General features: G+C 39.4%; 1 protein-coding gene across 2 annotated transcripts in view; it reads left to right on the forward strand.

Moving 5' to 3' along the window:
- The window catches only part of LOC135499063 (uncharacterized), a 96,326-nt gene extending 70,675 nt beyond the window's left edge, over positions 1-25,651 (forward strand). For both annotated transcript variants that reach the window (XR_010449215.1, XM_064789702.1), the window contains 2 exons: positions 22,228-22,435; positions 23,519-25,651. Coding sequence is in view for 1 of the 2 variants with exons in the window: in XM_064789702.1 (XP_064645772.1) it covers positions 22,228-22,435; position 23,519 (209 nt within the window). In the remaining variant the exon portion in view is untranslated. The remainder of the gene's footprint in view (positions 1-22,227; positions 22,436-23,518) is intronic.
- The last annotated feature ends 355 nt before the right edge of the window (positions 25,652-26,006 follow it).

Genomic DNA, 26,006 nt, shown 5'->3' on the forward strand with positions numbered 1-26,006 from the left:
GGGGACCATGCAAATAACTCCAAGTAGAGTGGGGCAAAGATTCTCAAGATGTAGACTTCCCCGGAAATTAGTAGCACTGTCGACACCATCAAAGACATCATAAGGTGGAGGAGAAGATTTTTTTCTGCAAAGATGCTGATCTTAATAATGTTTTTGTGCTAAAGATGTCGAAGGTTGTACCCGGAAATTAAGATCTAGTTTTACGTCATCATCATGATTATCATGCAAACCTGTTAAAATTCCATTACGCTACGGATATTATTAAGAAGGATCAAAAGTTTTGTCGATTTCCACCAATTTGTCTGTTAATTTTTTTTTAATAAATTTTCCTGTAAGTAAAAGCCGTTAATTGAATTTGTCTTGAACTTTATGCGTATAATTGAATAAAATGTGCGTGGGTGAAAGATGGATGGGTGACTCTGTGAACGAAGGCTTAATGAAGCTTTTTATAGTGTTTTTATATCGTTCTGACCAAAGGTATTAGTTGAACTCAAGAATATGTGACCAGATCACATTGACCAAGAGATAGTCGTATGACACTAGGCTAGATTATCTTTATGCTAGGCCTAACCAATGGTCTTTTACAGTGTCAACTATGACACCGGTTGCCCAAGGCAGTGTAACATTACTATTTGTGATCACACTATTACGGAGACAAGAGTCAGCCAAGTATTTTTGACCAGATCTACCTGAAAAAACACTATACTAATTCATGATTGTATTTTATTTACGTTCTTCACGAAAGCATAAAGTTTAACGGAAAATGTATTCTGTCTCCTAACATGTATCGCACTCGTCGAGATATGCGCCGGTGTGACAGCGGATATAGTCCCCCTGGAGTCATAGTCCGGTAGCATTGTATTTGATCAGCCCTAGGACTACTATCCCTTGCACACCGGTACGAATGGAATGTCTCCAATATGGATCGTGCTAATGTGGGTGTTGTGAGTTGTGACTAATCTGATCTGTAATCTTTCTGAGCAATGCACCACAAATAAGTTATGTTTGCTTGTTTGTGATCATCAGAAACTATTTTAAAACTGATGAAAGGGTCAACACTCTTAGATTTAAATTTTCTTCAGCTTCAGAAAAACTGTATTGGTTTTTCGGCCAACAAAATATGCACCACTCCTTAGAGGTTTTAGAGCAAACTGAAAAACCCTCAGATGTTTTTTTCAAAATCTCAAAAACCATTTTGGGTGCTTCATTTCACAAAAAAACCTTTACATATTTTTGTTTGCCGAAAAAGCTTAAATGGTTTCTCAGAAGAATAAACACCTTTCTTACAGTGTTAGGAAACCCAAACATGCATGATCGGACACCGATACTCACATTGACCTATATTAGGGTACTATAACAGCTGCCTATGGCCATATATATTGCGATATGGCTCAAAGGATGGGTAAAGTTATCAATGGAATATGATATAAATAAATCATGAAAAGGGCATTGAGTGACGTTTAAAGTGTTTTGAAGAAACTAACACGAAGGTAAGCGAAATATCCGTGTTGGTCCATCGATATTGGATAGTTTCAATCCGTTTCGGCTCATATCCGGATGGGCGCGACCCAGTCAATCATTATGCGTAGCCCCTTTTAATTCTGCCTCAGAGTTACACCTGGTCCAATCAAGTTCTAATTGTTCCCAACCATAATATCATTTTTAGGAATTAAATTTCTGATGGTCCACTTTCTTAATTATTTCCTTGTCTCCACGCCCTCAGCCGAAAAGGTTACTCGTATCATCCCAATTCCGCTCTCAGTAGCGGCTGTCTAATAACATGAATAATGATATTGGTGTCATGTCACCAGGGTTAACGATGTAGTGCAAACATGTCCATCTTAATCTAATTTTATTGACACCAACCACTTACGCAGGCAGCATCATGACCTATCCCGTCTCTCTGATCGGAGATTGTGGTGTTGATCATGGGTAGTAATTACGAAATCATGAATTAGTGTTATCTCGACTAGATGAGCAACTTTCTTTCTTTCTTTGTTTCTTTCTTTGTTTCTTTCTCACTTTAACCTTCCAGACTAACCCAAAACGGAAATGACGATAATGTATTGACTGCACAAGACAGTCTAAATAGTATTATATACTGATATGTTAATATTCTCTTTTCTCTCTCTTCTCTCTTCTCCTTCTTCTTCTTTCTCTTCGTCGTCTTCGTCTTCTCCAATATTTCGTTCTTCATGTTCATGTTCTTCTTCTTCGTCTCTTATTAAGTTTTTAATCATGATCTTCGATCGATGCCGCAGACGGATGTGCAATAATTAAGACGTGGCGTTGCATTTGCAGGATCTGTATGAGAGGACTGCATTCATAAAGACCTACGCCGTTCGTTAATTTTTTTTTAATTTACAAATGCATTTGACATTTTCATATCAAATGTACCAGATATAAATTTCACCATAGCCTTTGTGTAGACAGATATACAAATACTCTAAATAACAAGTTTCACCAAATTCGTATGCATATTAACTGCTCCACAGCATTGTCTATTACTGAATTTCTATACGAAAGGCCTTCCCCTTTGAAGTTTCATTAACGCCATATCGGAACTAGATAATATTTTTAAGATCGATGTTGGAACTATCTGTCTGCATTTTAAGTCCAATTTCGATATTGCGACAAGCAGGGGGTCTATTAGGATTTTAAAAGTCTTATATCGGAATGAGGTAAAGTACGACCTCTGGCCCGTACGGCTGGCCCAAAAAATTCCCGCACCAAGAAAAATGCGATAAACGGAATACGGATTAGGGAATACCCTTTTTGGTTTTTCTTACAAAATTGCCTGACGCGACACTTTTTTGTGGACGTCTACCATCGAGCCTTTAATGGGTGCGTCCTGTATACAATACTTTGGGCTGACAAAGCAAGCTCCTTTTTTTGGTCCTGCTAAAAGTTCCCTATGATATTCAGTTATCGTGCGATTTCCTCAACAAAATACCAGAAAGAAAAAGCCGGGGTGGAACAAAAGTCCGTCTCGTGAAATGTGTGACATTTTGCTGGCACCGGAAGAAATGCCTCAGTTCTAGTTCGGTTCCACCGACTTAAATTGTCTTCGTTGCCCTGTAATACTTGTGGGTGTTCCCCATATTTCAGTGTTTCCAAACAATACAAAGCGAGAGATACCACGACATTTAGATACAAGAGTTAAATAAATATAACATAAATGGTGTTTTTCTATATATTTCTTCAGGTAATGCACATTTCTTTTGACTCGCCAAGATAGCTTTCTCTCATCTTTCATGTAACCCTTTGTCTCGTTTTACGTGGTCAGATATAGAAATCATGAAGTAAAAGTAAAACTTCTGGCATTCCCGAGCCAAACTCCGGAAGCAATCCACAATTAGGCATTGTCCATGATGTGATATGTTATAATGTCTTTCGCCTCTAGTTCTTTCAGTAGACTTACAAGAAATAAGCCAAGAGGAAGCATTCATTACAAAAGGCGCTTTATAAATGTACCATACTGTTATTCATTTGTCTCGATCATGTTCTCGAATTCTCAGAAAATTATTCTCGCCCCGGGTGTTGGTGGCATGGTGACATTTCCCAACAAATGGCGTTGTTCACGGTCGAGTTTGCTCTCCGCCCCTCGACCATCCGTATTATTCTCCTAACGCATTTCCAGTCTCATTTCCCTCTCAGTATTTTGCCTATCCCAAAACTATAGCCCTTCTCAGTAATTGATAAATTCATTATAATAAGAGTTCCTCTGGTGACATTTTTGAATTGAAAAGGATAGTCCTGCGCATTGCGCATGCACATTTTTAACAGGCCGGTTCCACCACTATACCTTGTTTCGTATCGGAACAAAGTTACTGTTAAGCTAAATGGAAACTAATTCTTTCCTATTTTATTTTTATTTTTGTTTTCGTATTTGTTCTGTTTCTGCATCTGGCTAATGGATCCCTTCTTTTATCTTAGTACACAATGTAGGAATCCAACAAACACGCCATGACATCAATGGGATATTTTTCAACATCATTCTTACCTTTACCTCCAGCTATTGGATGGGCAGGGAAACACAATTAACTGCAGGATATTGTTAAATTTGTGTTTTTCAGTTATCAAGAAAACAAAGCATGTCTCCACGAATTTGGAATTTCAGATTTGCAAAAAAAACTTGTATCCTAAAAAGGCCACACCCATGGTTTTCTAAGCGCAGATAATAATTTTCATGAAACCAAATAAAGAGAACAATATCATACTTCATTTATCTCTAAACTCCTAAAGATTAATGATGATTGATATTAAAGGATATATTAAAGCCAAAAGTTCAAAAGGAAATGTATGCGAGTCATAAACGCTGACGAATATCGAATTGTGACGAAATTCAAGCAACAATCAGGCTCAAGGATCGATGGTCCTTAGGAGCTGTACTCATCCTTGCAATGCTCCCTGTCATTTGGTACCTACAGTGTCAGATAACATGCCACGGGACTGCTTCCACATTATAAGTCTTTATCAGTTCGTGCTATCATGCAAGTTTGAGATACGAAATACTGAGGAGTACGTCAGGGGAAGACGGATATTGACAGTTGCAGTCAGGTGCAGCCACTCTTATGCTTCGTAGTGGCCGCCAACTATGGCGTCCAAAAAAAATGAAATCGAACTCCTCTGGACGCCGGAGTTGTCGCCGGCGTGCTGCAAGCTTCAACTAGCTTAGGACACAGTGCTTGATATCTCTATAGCGACTTATTAAATCCTTTGGTTTACTAAAAGTTCAAACATTCCATAGGTAAATCCCAACTACATTACTCTATCTCACTTCATTCAGGTCTCGCCATAATACTCTCCTTCTGAAGAAAATTCAACATATGCCAGGATGCTCGGCGGCCATCTTGAGGCCATCGCCGTCTCTGATTAACCAATCAGAACGATCATTGTCTCCTTTATCGAGATAATTTGATCAATTCTATTGGCTGATCATTTCCGTTCATGTCTCATTGAATGTGATTGGCTGAATAGGGGCATTGATGAAGTGTATTTCTGTCAATCGATTACATTGCATAGGGAGCTGATTACCGGAATATCATCGGCTACTAACTACAACATCAGTATCGTGCTTTTAGGCCCTTTTCGACGGCTTTTAGTTGTATATATTGTCGTCATCTCGTTAAGATCGGTTAGACAAGCCTTTTAGTTTGCCATATTTCACTTCCTATTGGATGAAAAAAACAGGCAATGTGTTTAACTTGGTGGACTCTCTGGTATGGCCTGTCGCCCATCGTGGTCTGTCATCATCGCTAGTTATCAGCCACTATAGTGCTAATGATTTTAAGACGTTGCCCTTCTGCTGCCTTTCTGCAATAACATACCTCTGTGGACCGGTATGATTCTTTGCTTGGCAAGGACGTGCCTGAAACGTGTACTCAAACGTCAGGCTCTTGTCATCAAAACAAATTATTGTTTAAATGTTGACTTTAATCGCGTCGGTTGGAAGATTCGGACCAGGTCAAAAAATCGTGGTCTGTCATCATCGCTAGTTATCAGCCACTATAGTGCTAATGATTTTAAGACGTTGCCCTTCTGCTGCCTTTCTGCAATAACATACCTCTGTGGACCGGTATGATTCTTTGCTTGGCAAGGACGTGCCTGAAACGTGTACTCAAACGTCAGGCTCTTGTCATCAAAACAAATTATTGTTTAAATGTTGACTTTAATCGCGTCGGTTGGAAGATTCGGACCAGGTCAAAAAAACTTTTAGTTTTCTGAAAAATGGCACTTTTAGTCTTCCGAAACCTCCCCACCCATGTCACCTGTGCCAAAATAGATATTAAAACGTCGAATTATGCACTTCAATTTCACATTAGGCAGTTTAAATGGACCATATATGCAACGATCGTCTTACAAATAGGTATTTCAAACGCGCGAGAGTGCCAACCTCACCCAAGAGATTTCTCTTGTGCCATATTACGTATCAGCTCTGCCCTGTGTAACCTTAGACCTGAAGTAACGTGGAAAGATGATATGCCATTTAAAAGCAAATAGTGTGACACACAGGGGACCCTTTTTCTCCTAAAAGCGAATATATGCTTATATTCACTGTATATTTGACACATCCGTGGGCTGCTTTTGACAAAAATAACAGTGTTACCAATGCCCTGAAAGGTTCATTTGCCTGGGTGATATGAAAACTGACTTGCAGATGCTTTTTCTAAAACTTTCATGTGCATTTACACTTAGCCTTGCTGCCTGGGTAATATGAAAACTGACTTGCAGATGCTTTTACTACAAAATTGATGTGCATTTACACTTGGCCTTGCTGCCTGGGTGATATGAAAACTGACTTGCAGATGCTTTTACTACAAAATTGATGAGCATTCACGCTTGGCATTGCTGCCTGGGTGATATGAAAACTGACTTGCAGATGCTTTTTCTAAAACTTTCATGTGCATTTACACTTAGCCTTGCCGCCAGGGTGATATGAAAACTGACTTGCAGATGCTTTTACTACATAATTGATGAGCATTCACACTTGGCCTTGCTGCCTGGGTGATATGGAAATTGACTTGCAGATGCTTTTACTAAAAAAAATCATGTGCACTATTCTACACTTGGCTTATAGCTACCTGTACTAAGCTAAAGTAGAAGCATTTACTAGTATACATACCCATTGTCTTGTAGCACGGCAAATCAATGCAGGGATCGAGTGGTTTTGAAATCTTTGAACAACATCAGACACCACAGCAATCTAGAACTTCCAGTTGTTGTTTCGACTGGGTGATTCTATCCTTTAGGGTAGGTTTCGGGTTGATATCGCGATGTTCTCATGCAAGATCTGGCTTTATTTCTACCCCTAAGTGAACCATTTAGTTTTTCTGCAACATTTCATCTGGCGATTTTATCTCTTCTTCTTGTTTTGTCTGCTTTTATTGACGAATCCAGCTCCGCGACTTGGTGCATTTTTATTGATTGGTTTGGCTTGGTGTGCATGGGTGCGAGACTTTCGTGCGTAGGATCTGACGATCGAATTGAGTGTCTTTAGATCTTCAGAGATTCATCCATTGTTCTCCACCGAGGAGAACAAAGCGACGATCTGCCGAATCTGTCATGTTAAAACACTGTTGCCTTTCATCCCAAAGACTTGTCTTAGTTATTAAAGTCAATTGCTGCTGCAGTTTTTGGACAAACAATATCGCCCTTGTTTATACAATTTATTTGTCAACGAATTCGATTGCATATCGCCTTAAGTTATAAAAGCGTTGCAGAAAAGATCAGCCAGCCCAGGCTTTCTAACAAAACGAAACGAGATACTTTCGGTGTTTTTGCTTGTGAATGCATTAAGCGAAAACATCTTACATTTATGACTCGGTATTTTTTCCGCGACACTGCCCGAGGCGTTGATACTAATGTTGCAAAAATTGAGACGGCATCAGAAAAAGTCTTGGTATTTGTTGACACGTTGGCATTTTACCTCCATTTCCTCAGTCAATAGGCGAGCAGATTTCGACTGCGGATGACAAAGTCGCCGCTACACTGTCAAAAAGATGTTGCGGAAAAAAGTGCCATGGCTGCGTTGTGTCAACATGTGCATAAAGTGGCAGTATATATTCATGTTATGACAAGCAATGTTACACGGCCAATGCGACATATTCGGAAAAATATGTTTGTGAAAACGTTGCATGCGTGCTGTACACAACCTTAAGTGCAAAATGTTCAAGTGGGATGAGAAGAGAGCCAACATTAAGACTAGGCCTGCATGCTTTCAGAATCCTCTGTAAAAATGGTTGGAGAACGAAACTTCCACGATACGTCTCCGGCCCTGGCAAAGCCTGGAGAGACTTCAGAACTTCCTGACTCTGCCGCGTTTTTAAGTCTGCTTAACAATAGGTACTGGGACGGAAACGGCTTTGCACTGAAATTCGACTTCATACGTGGTTTCTAGATGGTAACTTTAGGGGTAACTGCAATTCATGCGTTGTGGATCTCGTTCGGTATCATTTCCTTAAAGTGTACTTAGAATTTTTCCTCACTTTGTTGTAGAAAAAAACTGCGATACAATTCATCATCATGCTCCATGTATTTCATTATTTCGTGACCTGATCACCTCTTTGTATCATTCGAATGGCATCACAACCTAATGTTGCAAATACTAACGGATGTCACAAAAACTAGCTAATTTCATAACCATGTTGACCTATCACCCGCTGATTTGATCTTCAGTAAATGTACACCGGAATTCAATTGTGCATCACAAAGTCGCCGCAACACCGCCAATATTGGCCAAAGGATGTTGCGAAAGATGCGTCCTGTCATATACATGTAATAACATTACTGTAATATCCGCTGCATATACTGTTAAGGGCAGTTGCATTATGTCCACAATTTCACATTGTTTGTTGCAAATGGAACATTTTAGTCGATACGACACCGCCAAAGTATAGTGTTTAGAAAATGCATTTATTTCTGTAAATAAACGAAAATGTAAGTAAGACTTCAAGTAATTGTTACATCTAGGTTTTTGACGCTACACCATTGAGTAAACGTCATCGGAGCTGATTACTTGATTGGCATGTCACACATTCTGTAATCTTTCTGTAATAATTTTTCCTTTAATTAACGCGCTCCGCAAACGAACAATTTTTGCCGCTGCTGCTTGCGCAGTCATCGCTGCGATGAGCGGTATCAAGTTTCTTCTTCTACCTATCTTTAATTTCTTTCTGGGTTTTTCAGAAGGCAACACCAGATTCATGGAAGTAGGCCATGACTGGTTCTCAATTCAAAGGAATCCATTAGCTTCAACGCGTTCCCTTACCTTACCTGTGGTAAGATTTCCTGTAGTATGAAAAGCTACATAAGTTTTTAAGTAACAAAAAGCGAAAGGCCTTCGCCGCTAAATCGTGTTCATTATATTGTCTTGTGGCTAATGGAAAGAGAAAATTTATGATAGACATTGCCATTGTGCGGTTATTATGCACGCAAATTTGCAGGAACTGAACACTTATACTATATCAGTCAACACAACGGTATTGATAAAATTATATTCTTATGCGTCTCTACACAATCTAACATTTTCAAAATCATTTCAAGACAACCATGCAACCATTAGCTAATGAAAAGCACTGTAATCCGTCAGTCATGTTAGTATTGGAATCTAAAGCGTCTTAAATGTTGGCTTATGGACATAAAGTTACTCAGCAAGTTGCTCAACAACTTTTAAACAATTGTAAAGACATTTACCGCAGGTTATCCAATTTGTAGAGTCTTCCCTTGAATACGTCTCATGTTTGCTACGCCTACGTTGTCAGTTCTTATTGTTGAATAGGTGTGTTGCCGACAAGGCCTAAACACTGGTCATGGCTCCTTTCATAAACCATCATTTAAGATTAAGGTTTGCGGTGTAACGTGTTTTGAGTGTTTCCGTTTCTCAGTGTTTCCCCTTATTTTTTTGGCCACGCTGAAAGATAGATTGACAAAAGCTTTTTTTTATCGAAATACCATTGTTTCAGTCTATTGCATTGAAACACTGAAATATGGAAATAATAACTAGAGATGTAACACTTGTGGGGATAGTGCAGTTTTAAATGTCATCGGGTGTGGGGTCTTTTGTACATGAAAATTAATCAAAAGAGGTCTGCAGTAAAACAGAAAAAAAAACAACAAAAAAACCAACAAAAAAACAGTAAAACTAAAACGTGATAAAGAAAGGGTGTGTTTCGTGCACTGATCCAGAGCAGAAATTAAAATGGCCTGATACATTTTCGTTTTTGGGTTTGAAATTTTGACGTCCATAGCTCATCGAGTCAATAAGAGGACGTTATCAGAGAATACCACTTAATTCCAACCCCCGGGCCAAATGTCCGCACAAATTGCCTCTCGCCTTACAACAGCCATACGTTTATATCAAGTATCTTGAGAATATTCATGTAACCCCGGAGCGGCAATAATGAAGTGGTTAACACACGGAAAATGATATGAACCAAATTAACTGGTGCCGTAGGAAACGTATGATTGTACCATGACTTTGTTGTGAGGTGAGCATCAGCAATAAAGTTGCACCTCTCTATTAAGGACACCCTCGAAACTAACAAATGCTGTGCTTAATCATTGGAGAGGTGTCCTGATTAAAGAGGTCACAAATTGAAAGGAAACAATCACTTTGGGGCTAAAACAACCTTTCCATACCAAAAGGAAGACAATGGAGGAGAGATTGACTTGGAATCTTTGAATGTAGGTCACGAGTCCTTTTGTCCCGCCAGCTTCCTAAGCAATATCGCTCACTTCCAGTAGCACGTGTCATTTTACTTGCCGCACTCGTAGCACCGCTGACTTCAATTGATTTCACCACTTAGTTCTTTGACGGGAGTCGATCAGTCTTGCTCACTCCTCAAAATAGTATTATCTGTTTCCTGTCAGCCTTGACAAGCTGTGGAAGACTTCCTGTACATCATCTTGGTTGTCAGACGCGACACGCGAATAAGTGATACATCGCTTAACCATTTAGGTTCAGGCGACATTGTCGGATAAATAAATGTCATTTATCCGACAAGGTCGGCATAAGTCGACATAAGTGTCTGGCCTTATGGTATGTGGTTCTCCATGAAACGCCATGACCACCAAAAGCTCAGAGATAAAAGGGCATGATAGAATCCTTTGTTCTCCAGACAATCTGTCTTTGGACATTTTAAACTTCTACACTTACCCCAAAAAAGAAGAAAACCGGCTTGGCCAGGATTTGCTACCCTTTTCACAACAGAAAGTGTCAGTGATGCAGCCCAATTAGGTGAATCAGTACTAGTGGCATTTGTAACAAATCATATCTCTTCTAGTTTTCATAGGAAATGTCTTTTTTGTCTCGAAAAACAACAAGTATTGAAATTTATTTTAAGTATTGAAAAGGATATTTGCAAGCAAGGTACAAGTTGTGTATTGCATAGATTTCAAAGCAATAACCTCAAAGCTCAAAGGTATTGCCTAGCAAAGAGACATTCTATCAAACTTCTACGCAGGTTATCGATGATATGTTTTAGACATTCGTCCTTCAATCCCGTAAGTAAAGATTTGGAATTCCGAAATAGCAATTATATAGCGAGCCCCCATTATCCAAATTAACCATTCATTTAGAGTCGAGCCCTTACTTAAAAGGCTAATTCGATATGGGTTTGTGCTCTTTTAGAACTGTTGTCAGTCCCTTGTCACCTATTAGACACCTGTGCCATAATTAAGAACATCACCAGACAAACATGATTTTGTTGAATTAAAAATTCTTCCACTGTTATTAGCATTTTTACTGAAAATAAACAGCTTAAGTCACGCGCTTGTCACATGAAGGTCACATGATCGAATGTCACGTGTTTCCTGCTTAACAATACAGAGGAAAAGATACGTCGCGTCGTCAAGTAAGACCGGTAAGCAAGATTTAACTTTAGACAACGGAAGCTTGCCCCATATGTTTTAGGGCCGAGTGGTTGAGCCTTTATTTGAGGAAAAATATTCCTTTAGATTTAATATGTGTGGGCAGTTACTGGTGCATATATCGTTGATAAAAAGCTGGGATGGCAATGTCTTTCTCTGAATCAAGTACGCCTAGTTTGATATCAATTCCTTAAACTGCCTCATACCTGTAAACATTCAGAGAGAGGATATTAACCGATTATAGTATGTGAAAGAGTCCTGTGCAGTCAGTACATTATCGTCATTTCTGTTTTGAGGCAGTTAGGATGGTTAAAGAAAGATATTGCATAAGAAAGGGTAAAGGTAATGTTAACCAAGCAAGTTTGCGCCTTTCATACTTTTCATTATATTCATAAATAAACACTGCTTGACCTCTAATTTTAGCTCTTTTTGCCTCGTAAAAAGCCTTATTCCAATTGCTGCTCCTTTCACTGATCTTTAAGAAAAGCAAGGACGTAACCTTCGACAGGAGGGACGTTTTCCCGTAATTGAACCACGATAAGTAATTGATGACACCTCGACAGTCAACCTAATCGTTAAATGCTGAGTGCGGTTTCCCCGGAGATGTAATCTGCACAATTTATCACATGTCATTGATCTGACAGGGAGTTCATTAAAAGCCAATACGTGGATCACTTAATTTAGCTCTCCTATTCCCATTTGGTTTACTCTCGAGTAAGAAGGTGTTGCTGAAATAGACTCATCAAAACATTTTCAGATTCAGTCGTACAGAATGCACAGATTTCATGAAGGTGTAAGCAGTAAGCAATTACTCGTAGTCCAGGAAATTCGAAATGCAGTTATACACAATGCTGTAAAGTGATGCTATTATACAGACCAAAATGCTGAAATTTGGTTTGTATAGTACATTGTATTTGTATATCTGTCTACACAATGGCAATGCTAACATTTATATTCGGTACGTATTAACGCATTTTGAAATTTTCTAATTCAATCAAAAATTTCTAATTTCTAACGACTGATCTCGGCCTTTAAAATATGTTTTATAATTCTTGCATAAGATTGGTTACTTCATCAGAAGTCATAGATCTTTTTACAACTAATCTTATTTTGGGTGTGACATCTTCGTTTCTGAATAATGTTTCAGAAGTCATTTCGGCCACGACCTTCCGCCGCGGTTTGGCCTTCCTTTTGGCTCATTACGACATTTTGCCCCTCATCTCGCAGTGGAAAGAATTGAGGCCTAGGCCAATACGCAGTATATTGTCTTTGAACAACGCCCGTTCGCACCAGTGGATCTCGGTCAGAGCACACCTGCCCAGAATCGGCGTCCATTAGCGTCTTTTCCGGCACTTTAGGCTGCCATTTTGAAGTCAGGTGACATCAAGACGCAAGCTGATTTGCCATACCCTCGCCCCCGACGCCAAGTCAGGCGGCCATCCGTAGCACACCTGGCTTCTTCTTGCGTTCAAACGCGGCGACACGCGTCAAAAATCAAACATGTTAGATATAAGTCGCGTCGAGTCGCGTTCGCCGACGCCTTTCGTAGCAGAATAGGGATTTTTTTTTAGGCGTTCAGGACTCTTGCGGCAAAAAACGCCTGTGAACGCAGAAGTTGGCGGCTAGTGTGCTGCGGGCTTTAGGACAAATCTTGATAACATCGACCCCCACGAAACAGCCTTCATTGGGATCGATAGGCCTAAATCGTCAAGGGTGAATAAATGCAATGCCTAGTTATCCATCCTCGCGGTGTTTGGTACAACCGTTACCTCCAGTTTGGTATCAATTACTTAAACCAGCGTTCTCGGCACTCTCAATAAAATTACGCTGCGACTGCTGCCTGGTTCATCGAGTTTATGACGGTTTCAGGAAAAACTCAACATGATTACAAAATGAATTGATGCATTAGATCTTGCCACATGCCCGAGAAGTGGCTCATTTCCGAACACCTGACTACCCATTCTACTTTTCTCGTCGGATGACTGATTTTAGGGCGGGAGGGGGGGGGGGGCTTAGACCTTTGGTGCAAAATGGTCACCCCAGGTGTTGTCAGTGAGCAAGCATTTCTTTTTTCATATTGTCGAAAAAACGTGATAACATTTTAATCAAAATTTTTTTCTCTCAATATTTTTTAATATTTGGTTACATGTACCAGTACATGTACTCGTGTACAAGTGCATGTACATGTACATGTACCTGTAAAATCTTTATAAGAGTCGTGTACGAATCTTAGTTGCGATTTTTAAGTAAGCATCATATCGGAATTTCGGAATTTTCGACATGGAAAGGGCGAGATTATTGCTCGGTCCCCAAGCACTTCTGTCCCGCTGCTCATCGATCATGTCTGTCAGTCAGATCCAACTCCAAAAGATGGCGTCATTTTGCCGATCTCTTCCGATCAGCAGTATTTCAAGTATGTCGTCATTTCCGCCGAGTCATTCCATGTACGTCTGATTGCCTCTCATTTCAAGTGGAAAATCACTCCACATCGTAATTTTGTCATCTTAAATTGGCTTTTTTAAACAATAATGCTTCCGGACTTTTTGCTCAGCTCAAAACCCATATGATTCTCACATGCCGATGGTGTGGTTCTAACTTCGATCGTCGCGCTCTTTGGTTTCGAGTGCTGAAATGGAGATTAAGCTGACGGCAGCCTCCGCTGATTATCGTGAAGAGGTTTTAATGGATAAAGGCAGAGGCTGTTTGATTGAATGAGTGACTTTTTCCAATTGAAATCGTATTGGAGATGGTGATTTTTATACAGTATGTTTCAAAAACAGGGTTGATTTATTTTTAATACTGAAATGAAGATTTAGCTGACGGATGTCTGGGCTGATAATGATTGTGAAGAGGTTTTAATGGGTGAAGGCAGACGCGATTTGATTGAATGTATTTGGGAATCATAAATGTCCCTTTTAAGCTTTACAATGAGTTAGACATATACTCTATATATTAGACCTATATATATATAAGGTGCTTACATGCTTGGTGTGTTTGTAATTGTTTATGTAATCGTGTACAGCTTATAGATGTTGGATTTTAGTGATAAAAGTCAGTTGTGACTAAGATTTTTTACAAAACAGATCGTTCGCCTTTTCCTTTTTTCGGAAAAATAGCAGACGCCCAGCAAACAGAGTTCAGTAAAAGAATGAGTGATTATTTCTAGCAGTAAATTGTATACGAAGGTGATGCTTTATACAGTGTGTTTCAAAAACAGGGCTGATTTGTTTCAGGAACAGAAGTGGAGATTTAGCTGACTGTTGTCTTTGGTGATTATCTGACGGTTGATGGCGTTGACATAGTCACAGTCTGTTTCAGTGGCACACAGTAATCAAATGCATCCTTCGCCGTGGTGGAGAATTCGATTAATGCGAAAATTTGATTTAAAGTTTCCTATAACGAGTCTTTTTGTTCATACTGTCGAAGGTGGTAAACTTAATGCTATTATCATAGAAGACTCGTTAAGTGTTTTTCAGTGTCTGACATCAAATGGCATCTATCGCATTCTCTTCGTCAGACAATTTGCGTTCATGCCGGTGTAGAAGTTTAAAATGTCCTAGGATAAAATGTCCGGGAACAAAGGATTCTATTATGCGCTGAGCTATTGACGGTCATTGCCTCTATAGAACCATATGCCATAATCTGTCAGAATACAATAGGCCCGGACACTTTTTCTAGGGGGACACTTTTTACTTTTACACCGGCCATGGCCAAAAATAACGCGATATCTTTCTTGCACATGTGCGCGAGCAAGAGATCACGGCCAGGCAACTTTTAAAAAAATTGTGTATCGTGCCTCAGTAGACCATTCGTTAGCCAAGGTCACATCAATGAATGCCAAAAGCTGTTATCTGCAAAGTGAATCATGACGTGTTTCCCCTTACCTCGTAGTTAAATTCGTCAGGCCTAGCCCAATACATGGTCTAGTGTCTTTAAACAAAACCCACTCACACCTAGGCCTGAGGTCGCTTTGTTCGACTGACTTATCCAAGGGTTATCATGGCAAGTCTTGATAACATCGACCCCCACGAAACAGCTTCCATGGGGATCATTAGTCCTAAACTGGTCGGGGCAAATAAACTTTTTGAAGTTTTTTCCACACCTATACAATCACGTATCTATTCTGATCTGTCTTTTCATGGATGATTTGGCGCCTCTATTGTTTTAGATTATAACGCTCTCAAGGTATTTCGAAGAACCAGTTACAAGTCACTTATCCTTCTAATGTCTCCGTAAACAGACGGCCTTGCGTGAGAATCGGTAATTACGTTTAGCAAACATGTCCATCTGGCGGACATCGTGCAATTAGGTCGTCGGAACCATTGATATATGTCGATATTAGTTTGAGGCAATGCAGGAAAGTCATGTTCCCTCAGTTTGGCGCCATATTGTCCGTAATTGTTTGGTACATGATGTGTCCTTCCTCAGGTCTGGAGAGTATGGAAGTTAACTTATCCTTGCATTTGTTCTGATTATGATGATGTCTTCAAATGGCCGATTCGGGACTGAAATGATTTTTCTTAAATACCACTGAATCTCTTACCGTGAAATCCAGTATTGATAGTTGTTATTTTTGTAGGAATGGAAATTATAACCAAACCACGTTAAATCCAGCATTGATAGTTGTGACTTTGTCCTCAAAAGACAACTTTTGTACAAATGGAAATTATAACCAAACCACGTTAAATCCAGCATTGATAGTTGTTACTTTGTCCTCAAAAGACAACTTTTGTACAAATGGAAATTATAACCAAACCACGTTAAATCCAGCATTGATAGTTGTTACTTTGTCTTCAAAAGACAACTTTTGTACAAATGGAAATTATAACTAAACCACGTTAAATCCAGCATTGATAGTTGTGACTTTGTCCTCAAAAGACAACTTTTGTACAAATGGAAATTATAACCAAACCACGTTAAATTCAGCATTGATAGTTGTTACTTTGTCCTCATAAGACAACTTTTGTACAAATGGAAATTATAACCAAACCACGTTAAATCCAGCATTGATAGTTGTTACTTAGTTCTCAAAACACAACTTTTGTACAAATGGAAATTATAACTAAACCACGTTAAATCCAGCATTGATAGTTGTTACTTTGTCCTCAAAAGACCACTTTGGGACAAATGGACATTATAATTAGACAACCCGGAATCTCTTTACGTTGAACCCAGCAGTGATAAGGATAATTTGTTATGTCTTCCCATTAAAACATTGGTCAATTAGGCCTATCTTTAAAAGAGAAGTAAAAACTACTAGTATGGTATATTTTCACAGCCAAACATTGAATATATGAATGTGAATATCCTAAGTTCCTTTCCTTTAAATCTTAAGGGTACAAACTGCATTCTCGCCAAGCTCCTGGCATTTCTTAGTGATGGTAGTTCGGAAGTAAAAGTTTCACAAAAGCCAAAGCTGACTGGCCAGTTCATAAGGGTGACACTATAAGAAACAAAAGTTACTTTACTTACATTTTATAGATATTACAATCGATGCCAGTTGCTTTTACAGACTGCTATACAATGCTGGATCAGCGTATTTTAGATTGAAATATCATTCATCAATAACAACACGCTATTTAAAACTATGAATTTAATACTACTCAATAGAGTTGCCGATATTATTCATTAAACAATTTCTCCTCATGACATATCGGAGTACGCATGAATAAAACTTTTGATCATATCGAATCGTTGCTTAATTAAAGGACTAACGGAGTAATCAGGTTAGGGTATAATTCCCAAGTTGTCCGCTACCAAGTCACGAGGGACAGCAGCGTTGCGTAGTAATGTTCTTGATTACTCCAATACTTCGACGACACAGGTCTCAGTGGTTGGAGTCAGCCCCCCCCCCCCCCTCCCCCTCTAGCACTGTTTACAGTACTAAGTAGTCCATAAGGCATAGCTGCCGCTATTCCATCGCAGCCTCAAGGGCTCCACCAAGTTTTAGCGGAACTTAATGGGTTCGTCATGACAAGTAGCGGTCTTTTAAACTTTTCGGTCACTAAACTTACCAAGCTGTGAACAACCCGGCCGTCCCTGAAACCCTAGCAATGCCTTTGCGTCGTATCCAAAATGCGTCACGCGATTTACTTCTAGAGGAAAATAAGAACAACCACGCTCAAGAAATAACAACGGTGGTTCCTTTAATTCGCCTGTAAGTTTTACATCGGTGTATTCTAAACAAGCCAGATCTGGGTTGGAAATGGCTTTCAGTTCATTAAACATGAGGCGATAGAAATAGTTGATTGACTGGAAAATAAAACAGACCTCATGTGGGTGCAATATATCGTTGCATTAATTTATAACCAAGGTTACAATAAAATTGATGATTATATCGCATTTGAAAACATTTATGATGTTTGCAGAACTTAATTGTAAGTGTACATTTAAAATCCTATAAATGTCAAAATTATGCTATTTCGGTATCAATGTTATGATTAAATAATTGATGATCAGTTACAGAATATGATTAAACACTCCCCTTAGTTGTTACATTTAGCTTCGTAATCTTAAAGGCCTACACCATCCGTGAAAAATTTGAAATTTGTAATTCAATTGAGATGTCCAATTGCGTATTGATACGATTTTAATATTAACTTCAACACTGCCGTTGTGCAGAAAGATATACATATGCTATCCATACCAAGTTTCAGCGAAGTTGCATGCATGATAAATGCTCGACGGCATTGTGTATAACTGCATTTCTATTTTCTTGACCTACGATTAGAAACGATCGGCGTACCACTTTAAAGGCCCCACTTAGTTTGTTCAATAACTAAAAATGTTTTCTATTTCAAACTCATATCCACTGAATATAACTTTAACAATGCCATAAACTGGTATTAGAAATACTTTTATGGCAAGTTTCATTGTATTAGCCATAAACCGGTATAGAAATACTTTTATGGCAAGTTTCATTGTATTAGCCATAAACTGGTATAGAAATACATTTAGGGCAAGTTTCATTGAATTAGCATGCATACGAACAGAAATTTTGTTTCCCCTTTTCATGAGCCACAAATGCAATATCACAAACAGCGTATGGGCCTTTACGATGCTCGCTCAACGTAATGGTTTCATTCTGATATTCGCATATTTTTCCTTTTTCATGCCATCAGTCTCCAACCCCGAGGCTACATTATATGTGCACAATGCATCGTTTAATGCATTGCCAATTATAGCGCCATTAATATATTAGTAATTTCTTGGAATTGCTGTCAGGTCCTCGGGGTGAAATTTTCAGTGTTGTGTTTGATGTCCTGAGTCCGAATATAGTTAAATAAAAATGGAAAAGGCTTAAGTATGATATAGTTGATGCGTAGATAAACTGGGGTGTAATTGTGTCTCTCAGTTCAATGCACACTGAGTAAAATGTACTCCTGGCCATTTGTTTTTTGTGTCAAAACGTTTTCAAAATAACGCCTTGCCCAGTTCTTACTGGGTTAAAGGCCTGCGCCGTTCGTTGAAAATTTGTAATTTGTAATTGAATTTGAAATTTTCCAATTGCGTAAATACGTATCAGATATAAATATAAATTTCAGCAGTGGCGTTTTGTAGAAAGATATACAAATTTATGTATTACAAAAACCAAGTTCCAGCAAATTCCTGCTCGTAATAGCTGCATTACCGCATTGTGTATAGGTGCATTTCTATTTTCCTGGACCACCTGTAATTACGATCGGTGTACCCCTCTTAAAAGCCGACGAGGGCGCATGTTCCGAGAAGGTCCCAGCTCATGATTGATCTCGAGAACCCCTAGGGACACTGTCTGATGCTGCCTCATGTAATTACCCTGTTTCGTAGAACACTAATTAATGTCATTAATAATCAACCTACGTACACGTTGTCATCAAATGTATATTTGTTACGCCAGCAAATTATCGTATTAACCATTTTAGCGATGACGCGGTTTCTTATGTCTTTGATATATCAAAGTTCCGTAATTTGCTCCGATATCACATGTCTTCGCACAAAGCTTCGATCCCGGATACCTGAACGTCCATAACCCTTTTCGACATCCAGATCAGGAGATCAAAAGATGAGGCAGGCGGTCGCGTAAAGTTGGCGCTTCAAGCGTTGTTTTAAAAATTCCCCGAAAAGCGAACTCGGAGGCTGTCATTGTCATCAGGAGCTCAAACAATGGAATAGGCGTTCGCGTTGGCGTTTCGGGGGCTTTACGGAAACTCCCCATTTGCGATCATTCCCTGTCGGTTAATATCATTCTAAGCCATCGGAAAATGTTATCACAAATGTAACTGCCAATTCTTTTTGGCAAAACATGAAGCTAAGATAAAAAAAGATGCACAATACAAAAATTTACCCTTCAATCCCACATAACAAACAGCGAGCCGGATTTTTTTCCTACTCGGATAGTGTTGCTCTTATTGCGGCTGCAACATCTTAGGAAAGGGCATTTGTCTTCATCTGAACTTGATCAAACCATTCCTGGCAACAGCAGTAGATTAGAGGCAGCAGTCATCTGCCTGTACCTAGGTCTGTTTTGGCAGCGCCGTCTACTTGAACAGATTGTCTCCTTTCATAGCTAATAGCCTCAAGTACACGAAAAGCGGCAAACAGTTTTATCCTTTTCTTGCCACACTTATATATTTACATGTACTCATAAAAGACTTATACAATAAAACCTCTCTATTTAGGACAACCTAGAACTGACAAGTGCCGTCCTTAATAGAGAGGTTTCCAGATTATAGAGGTAAAATTGAATGGAAACTAACAATTTGGGACCAAAACTACTGTCCTTAATAGAGAAGTTTCCGCTATATGGGAAATTCTGCCGATTATTACTGACTATTACGCGGAATCAGGAAAACTTTTAAATAAGTCTCTGATAACCTACGTTTGACTTCTTCGTACTTAGTCGTCCGTAGCTATTCGTTAGGTTTTCGAAACCCATGAAACCTGCCAATTCACAATTAAGTTACAGGAACAAAAACAAATAGAATTATTAACGCCGCAACCTTGAGAAGCTAATAAAATGGCAATATAAACGCATTCTTCAAATTTGGAGCCTTCTTTTCCGGACCAGACACACCGAACAGGACAAGGCAATCTCGTATCGGTATCTCAATGTCTTTATCGCGTGCCTGCCACTTTTTATACACTCCTGGTACTACTGTGTACTTCCTGTCGCCAAATGGGAAAATACGCTTTAATGAACAAATAATATGCTTGAAAACTCATTTTCAGATATCAATCGTCGTGTTGCAAGTGAGTTTCGAATGGCCGTTTTTTATGGCGTGCAATTTTCCATTTTACACACGACCACATCTGAGTGCAGACGTAAATTGTCAGGATTCAATATCGTTCCAAGTGTTTGATATCGTTAGATCATTACACTGTGCAGTGCAATGAAATGTAACACTAGGGACCAGAATTGATGCAAACTTATCAAATCAAATATCTGTGTCGTCTGTGCATGTCCTACCAAAGGGAAAATTTTCAGAAAAAGATTTGACTAGTTGTTGTAAATTATTGATGATTTGTGTAAAAAAATGGCAATTATCATACATGTCATGTTGCATTTTCCCCCGAGGTTTTTTCCTTTGATTTCCCTATTTGCAGATCAAAGTGACGTCAGCACCACCTACATATGTACATATTTTTTTTCTGGGAAAGAACATACCAATCACTAGTTGTATACCTTGCCAGTCAATATTATCATTGACCAAGCGATCAATCCCATAAGATAATATTGTCACGTCCTACTACACACTCATCACCAGCTTGTGAAAGTTGCAAATGCACGCTCCAGATCAGTCATCGGAGCATATGGCAAGCCGTTCGTCCAATAATTAAGAAAACCTAGTTTTATTGAAGAAAACCTGGTTTTCTTCTTAAAAAACATAGTTTTCTTCAAGAAAACCTAGTTTTTTTCAATGAAACTAAGTTTTTTAACAAGAAAACATGGTTTTCTTGAAGAAAACTATGTTTTATTGAAGAAAACCAGGTTTTCTTCCATGAAACTAGGTTTTTTAAAAAATAACTTAGCCATAGGAGCATGTGCTCCAGAACTGCCAACGCTGGGACGCCAAGAGTTGGGCCACATGGCCGAGCAGTGCATCAATCAAGACAGAGCTATGGGGATCAGGCCACTGAAGACTTGAAGAGGATGAACATGGCCAAGTCTGGAAGGTGCACCAGGTTAAACACCTGAGCATGTGTCACTCAACATCCTAGATAAGAAAACGCCAATCATCAACTGTATTTACATGAGTTACCTTGTAAATGCGTTCCGGTTATCATTGACACTCATCCTTTTATAAGAAAATACATTGAGACATAATAATAGCAATTTCTCCTGGAATAATTCGTAGACAATTGAGTGAGCAATTCACTCAGCCTATGAACATGGCTTGAGGGTGGATCGTTTTGTGCAGCAATGTCTTGTAATTATGGCACAGTCAAGCTCTGATTTGTCGTTTTACATGCAGCGTGTAGCGTGCAGCGTGCAAGATCTGTCTCACGGCGAGTGTCAGATTTTTAGCTTTAAGTATCAAGGTCTTTTTGCGAGATTTCCAATATCAAACTGCACGTCTTCGTTTTCCTCCTCTTGTTCTTCTCTTCTCTTCCCTCTCCTTTTCCTTCTTCAATTTCTGTTTATGATTCTGTTTCTTCTTCTTCCTTGGAAGTTCTGTAGTAGGTGTATCATGGTAATCATAGTTGACCTGAAATCATGGGAGCAAACTTTCGGCTCAAAGTTGAATCACCCCCCCCCCGACCATTAAGTGAGAGTTCTATTGGCGACACTCTACCACTTCCTCGGCTGCAAAAGTGTCGAAAATGTGAATGCATATTTGTGCAATAGCGCTTATCTCTCCAAGTTTCTTGTCTTTGCAGATCCATACGAGCATAATGCATTCAACCTCATGAAAAACCGACTCCAACGAATAAACCAGTTACTACAATTAAACAAAAATATGGACGGCCCTCGACCACCGGACAGTTCGATTCAGCTACCACAGAAGCGAGGTGTGCGGGAATGCATTGTGAGATGTCTGCAGCGAAAAACGCTGAATTTCCTTGGATGCAAGGCCATGTGTCACTGGTAAGCGTTTTATTGCATTAGGCAGGTTACGCAATCCGTACGTACTTCTATGGCAAAGTACGAAACACGAAGATCTGAAGTGTCAGCTGATCTCATGCTGATTCATTAGGGAGTTTTCGCAAATGCCTCGAAACGCCAACGTGAGCGCCTACCTCATTGTTTGACCTCATGATAACGAACAGTGGGATAGACTTCACGTGGACTTGTTGGAGGCTTTGCGGAAGGCCATGCCCATCAATAAAGCTGCAGTGAACGGCCCAAACTGATCAATATATCGGTCTAAGCAGAGTTGCCTACCAACTGCTATTGTTTCGAAGGGTTTGTGATTAACGTATTTTTTTACGCCAAAGGTACTTCTTTCTCAATCGAAATATTGCCCAGCTTCAATTGTCATATGACAATTACAATTGAAGCTAGGTATCGTATCTTAAATTAGCAACGTATCTTAAATTTGGTCATTTGCGATTAGGATGACTTGTAATATCCGAACAATTATTTTGCTAATTCACCTAAACGCCATCTTGAATAAGTCGATGGAACCACGAACGTCTATATCCATGTCCATACATACTAGCAAAAATAAATAAGCTCGACTTATATTTTTAATAATAGTCGTTCGTGATGGAACTATCGAAAAGCGGTATTGTCTATCAGAGGCATCTTGAATCATCAAAGGTTGAGATTCTCGAATTGAAATGCTCATTTCTAGGATGGTAAATCATCAGAACTGCGTGAATTTTAACCCTTGACAGTCCACCAGTCAATAATACGAAAAGAATAGCCGGGGCTTCAAGATGATGAAAGGTTTCTGGTGAAAAAGATTGGAAAGCGTCATGTTGATCATTGGTGTTACGTTCACAAATAAAAGCCAGATTCCTTTGATAAACCTTTGTAATAACTTCATTGTTTACGCACTATACATAGGATTTTTTATCGCATTGGAATGTTAGCTGCTGCTTCCCAGTCTGTGAATTTCTTGTAACAAGTGAGACACGTGCAAAATTCACGAACGAACCTGTAACTTGTTTTTGGTAGGACGGAATTATATGATTTGGACTAATATCCCTTTATCTTATTTTTCAGATCAATGTGATGCCACCATCTTTGTGTCACGTGACCCGGTACCGGAAGTCACATGACTACGATGGTGACGGGACCGGAAATCAGTTGAGTAGACCCGTGGATTACAATTTACGTGAAAACGTGGAACGAAGGGAACGAAATGTAAATAGTGTGTATTTTGGAAATATTTTTATCTCGGTCTGTGTGCAATGTTCAAGCTCTTACAAGTTACGTCCAAAGTTTTCTGGATTAACGTTAGGTGTCGCTTTACAGGTTAGTCAGAAGTTTCCGATATTACCGTTAGATGTCGCTTTGGAACAAGCTGAAATAATGTGGATTACGAAGTGTACCTTTCCTGGTAAAAGGAGTATAATATTGTCACTTAAACAGTCAGCCATGTTTTCATTGCAAGACATTTCCTGTCACACAGTTCCAGGGATTACCGTATGATGTCGCTATGAGACAAACTAAACTGGTGTCAATGGATTACAATCGTCAGCAAATTGCAGATTTTACGATCAATAGTGTACTGCCAAATACAATTGTCAACCATATTTTTATTACAGGATACTGTTAGTCGCAAAATTTTCGTGACCGTTATAATTTGGCGGATTAATTTCTCGAATAACATGTCATTATTCTAACTCTGAAGGTCACATCAACAAATTGGGCAACCCACCATAACCGACATGTTAGCAATTTATTTAGACCGACATTTAGCTATATTTAATGCTGCTCCGAAATTCTAATTCACTTCTTGCAGTTTAAAGTAAAATCAGCCTTTACAAAAAAACTTGATTGATTGCCAACTACTAATTTGATGTGGCCTGATTCCAATCTCCCAATGAGAGGACAAGGTTCCATTTGCTGCCCGGAAGTGACCAACCGGAAGAGGCCAAATGTACGCTGTATCACTGAGCAACCGTTACCAACGGCGAGACAAGGAGATTGGCCTGAGTTATGTACACAAGTAGAGCTAACTTTATCTTGCGTGGCTGGCCCTGGTTATTCAAAATATGTACAGTCAATAACTCGGCGTTATCTTTAACTTGGCGTTATCTCCTTCATTCAAGTTTATAAAGTTAACGCCAAATTAGTGACTTACCAGTGTTGGATAGCCGGGTCCTGGTACGCAAAAATGTATCTTGTCTAAAATGTTTTCTTTCTGCATGCAAACAAAGCCCTACTTCTCCGATATCTTCCAATGCAATGCGTATAGATACAATGCAAGACTCGATCATCATTCCATCTCAAATTTAGAAGAGAAGTGAATTCGAGTTGGTGCAAATTACGTCGTTCGTGTTTCGTGGATCGAAACGCTTCCACGAGTACCAAGTGCTTAGTGCATCCCCATCGTGACCCCCATGCATCGCATCCCGAAGTGGCCCCATGTCGTCCCTCTCGTGTTTAGATACTTGGTGCTGTGACGCAGGCTGCCTTCAATCCTCACACAGTGATTTAACTAGCGCGCCTTTTCACAAGCGCAGTGATACTTCAAAAAGTTCCAGAAAAAGATCGTGCTAAAGCGTTACGGACTATGAAAGGCCTATCTTAATCGGAACCGGCGATGGGTTATCCTAAAACCATTATCATACCAGGCAAAGGAAGTACACTAAGACGACGGTCGCCAATAATTCAACCAAATTAATATTGATGCGTATTCCTTGTTTTTCTGATACATGTTCGCAAAGTAATCTACTTAGAACACTCGTTGATACCTGAATTACTCTTTCATGCACCAAATAAATAGAGAGATTTAGCAAAAGCCCGATGTGCGTGTACGTTTTTAAAATGAATGATAAGGGCGACGACGTCAAATTGATAAATTATTCCGTATCAGATGGCACTTAAAGTTTGTGACTACCATACATCTAATCTTGGAAGCCCCATCCCAAAATGAAAAAAAATAAAAGGAATTGAATGGGGCCATTTGACCACTTTCACTGAGAGCGAGTGGAGCCAAGTTTTGACCACATCGAATGACACATTATCGAATCATGTGGAAATTGGACACGTATATCGTTGCGTTGCTAAACCTCTCTATTGTGTTATTTACTCGTAGTTTGAAAAGCAAATGTCCAGTTAACTTTGGTAGCACCGTAACTCTGTGATAAGAAGAAGAGGGGATGTGAATAAAGTGAAGTCTAAATGAAATTTGATGTCTTGTTTTTCTTTCCTGATTTCGTTCCTAAGAACGGCTTGCTGTTTACTCAGTACGGTAACCTTTCTGAAAAATCCTCCTTCTTCTTCTTATTTTTCTCCTTCTTCTTCCAGTTTGCAGAAGAAAACCTGGAGGCGGCTTCAGGAACAAAATTGCGCCAAGTACAGCTGATAATGAGGTGTTGTCAATTTCACCTCTTCTAGAGTTGACTGTCCTATCTATTTCCCCTCTTTCTCAAGACAATTACGATGACCCTTCACAAGGCACGCGTAATTGTAATCCTGCGACTGAATGCCAAGCACTGTGGAATACATGTACATGACGCAATACCAAGGGGTGCAAATTCCT

Source organism: Lineus longissimus, chromosome 14 (assembly GCF_910592395.1).
Source record: "Lineus longissimus chromosome 14, tnLinLong1.2, whole genome shotgun sequence".
Taxonomy (NCBI): Eukaryota; Metazoa; Nemertea; class Pilidiophora; order Heteronemertea; family Lineidae; genus Lineus; species Lineus longissimus.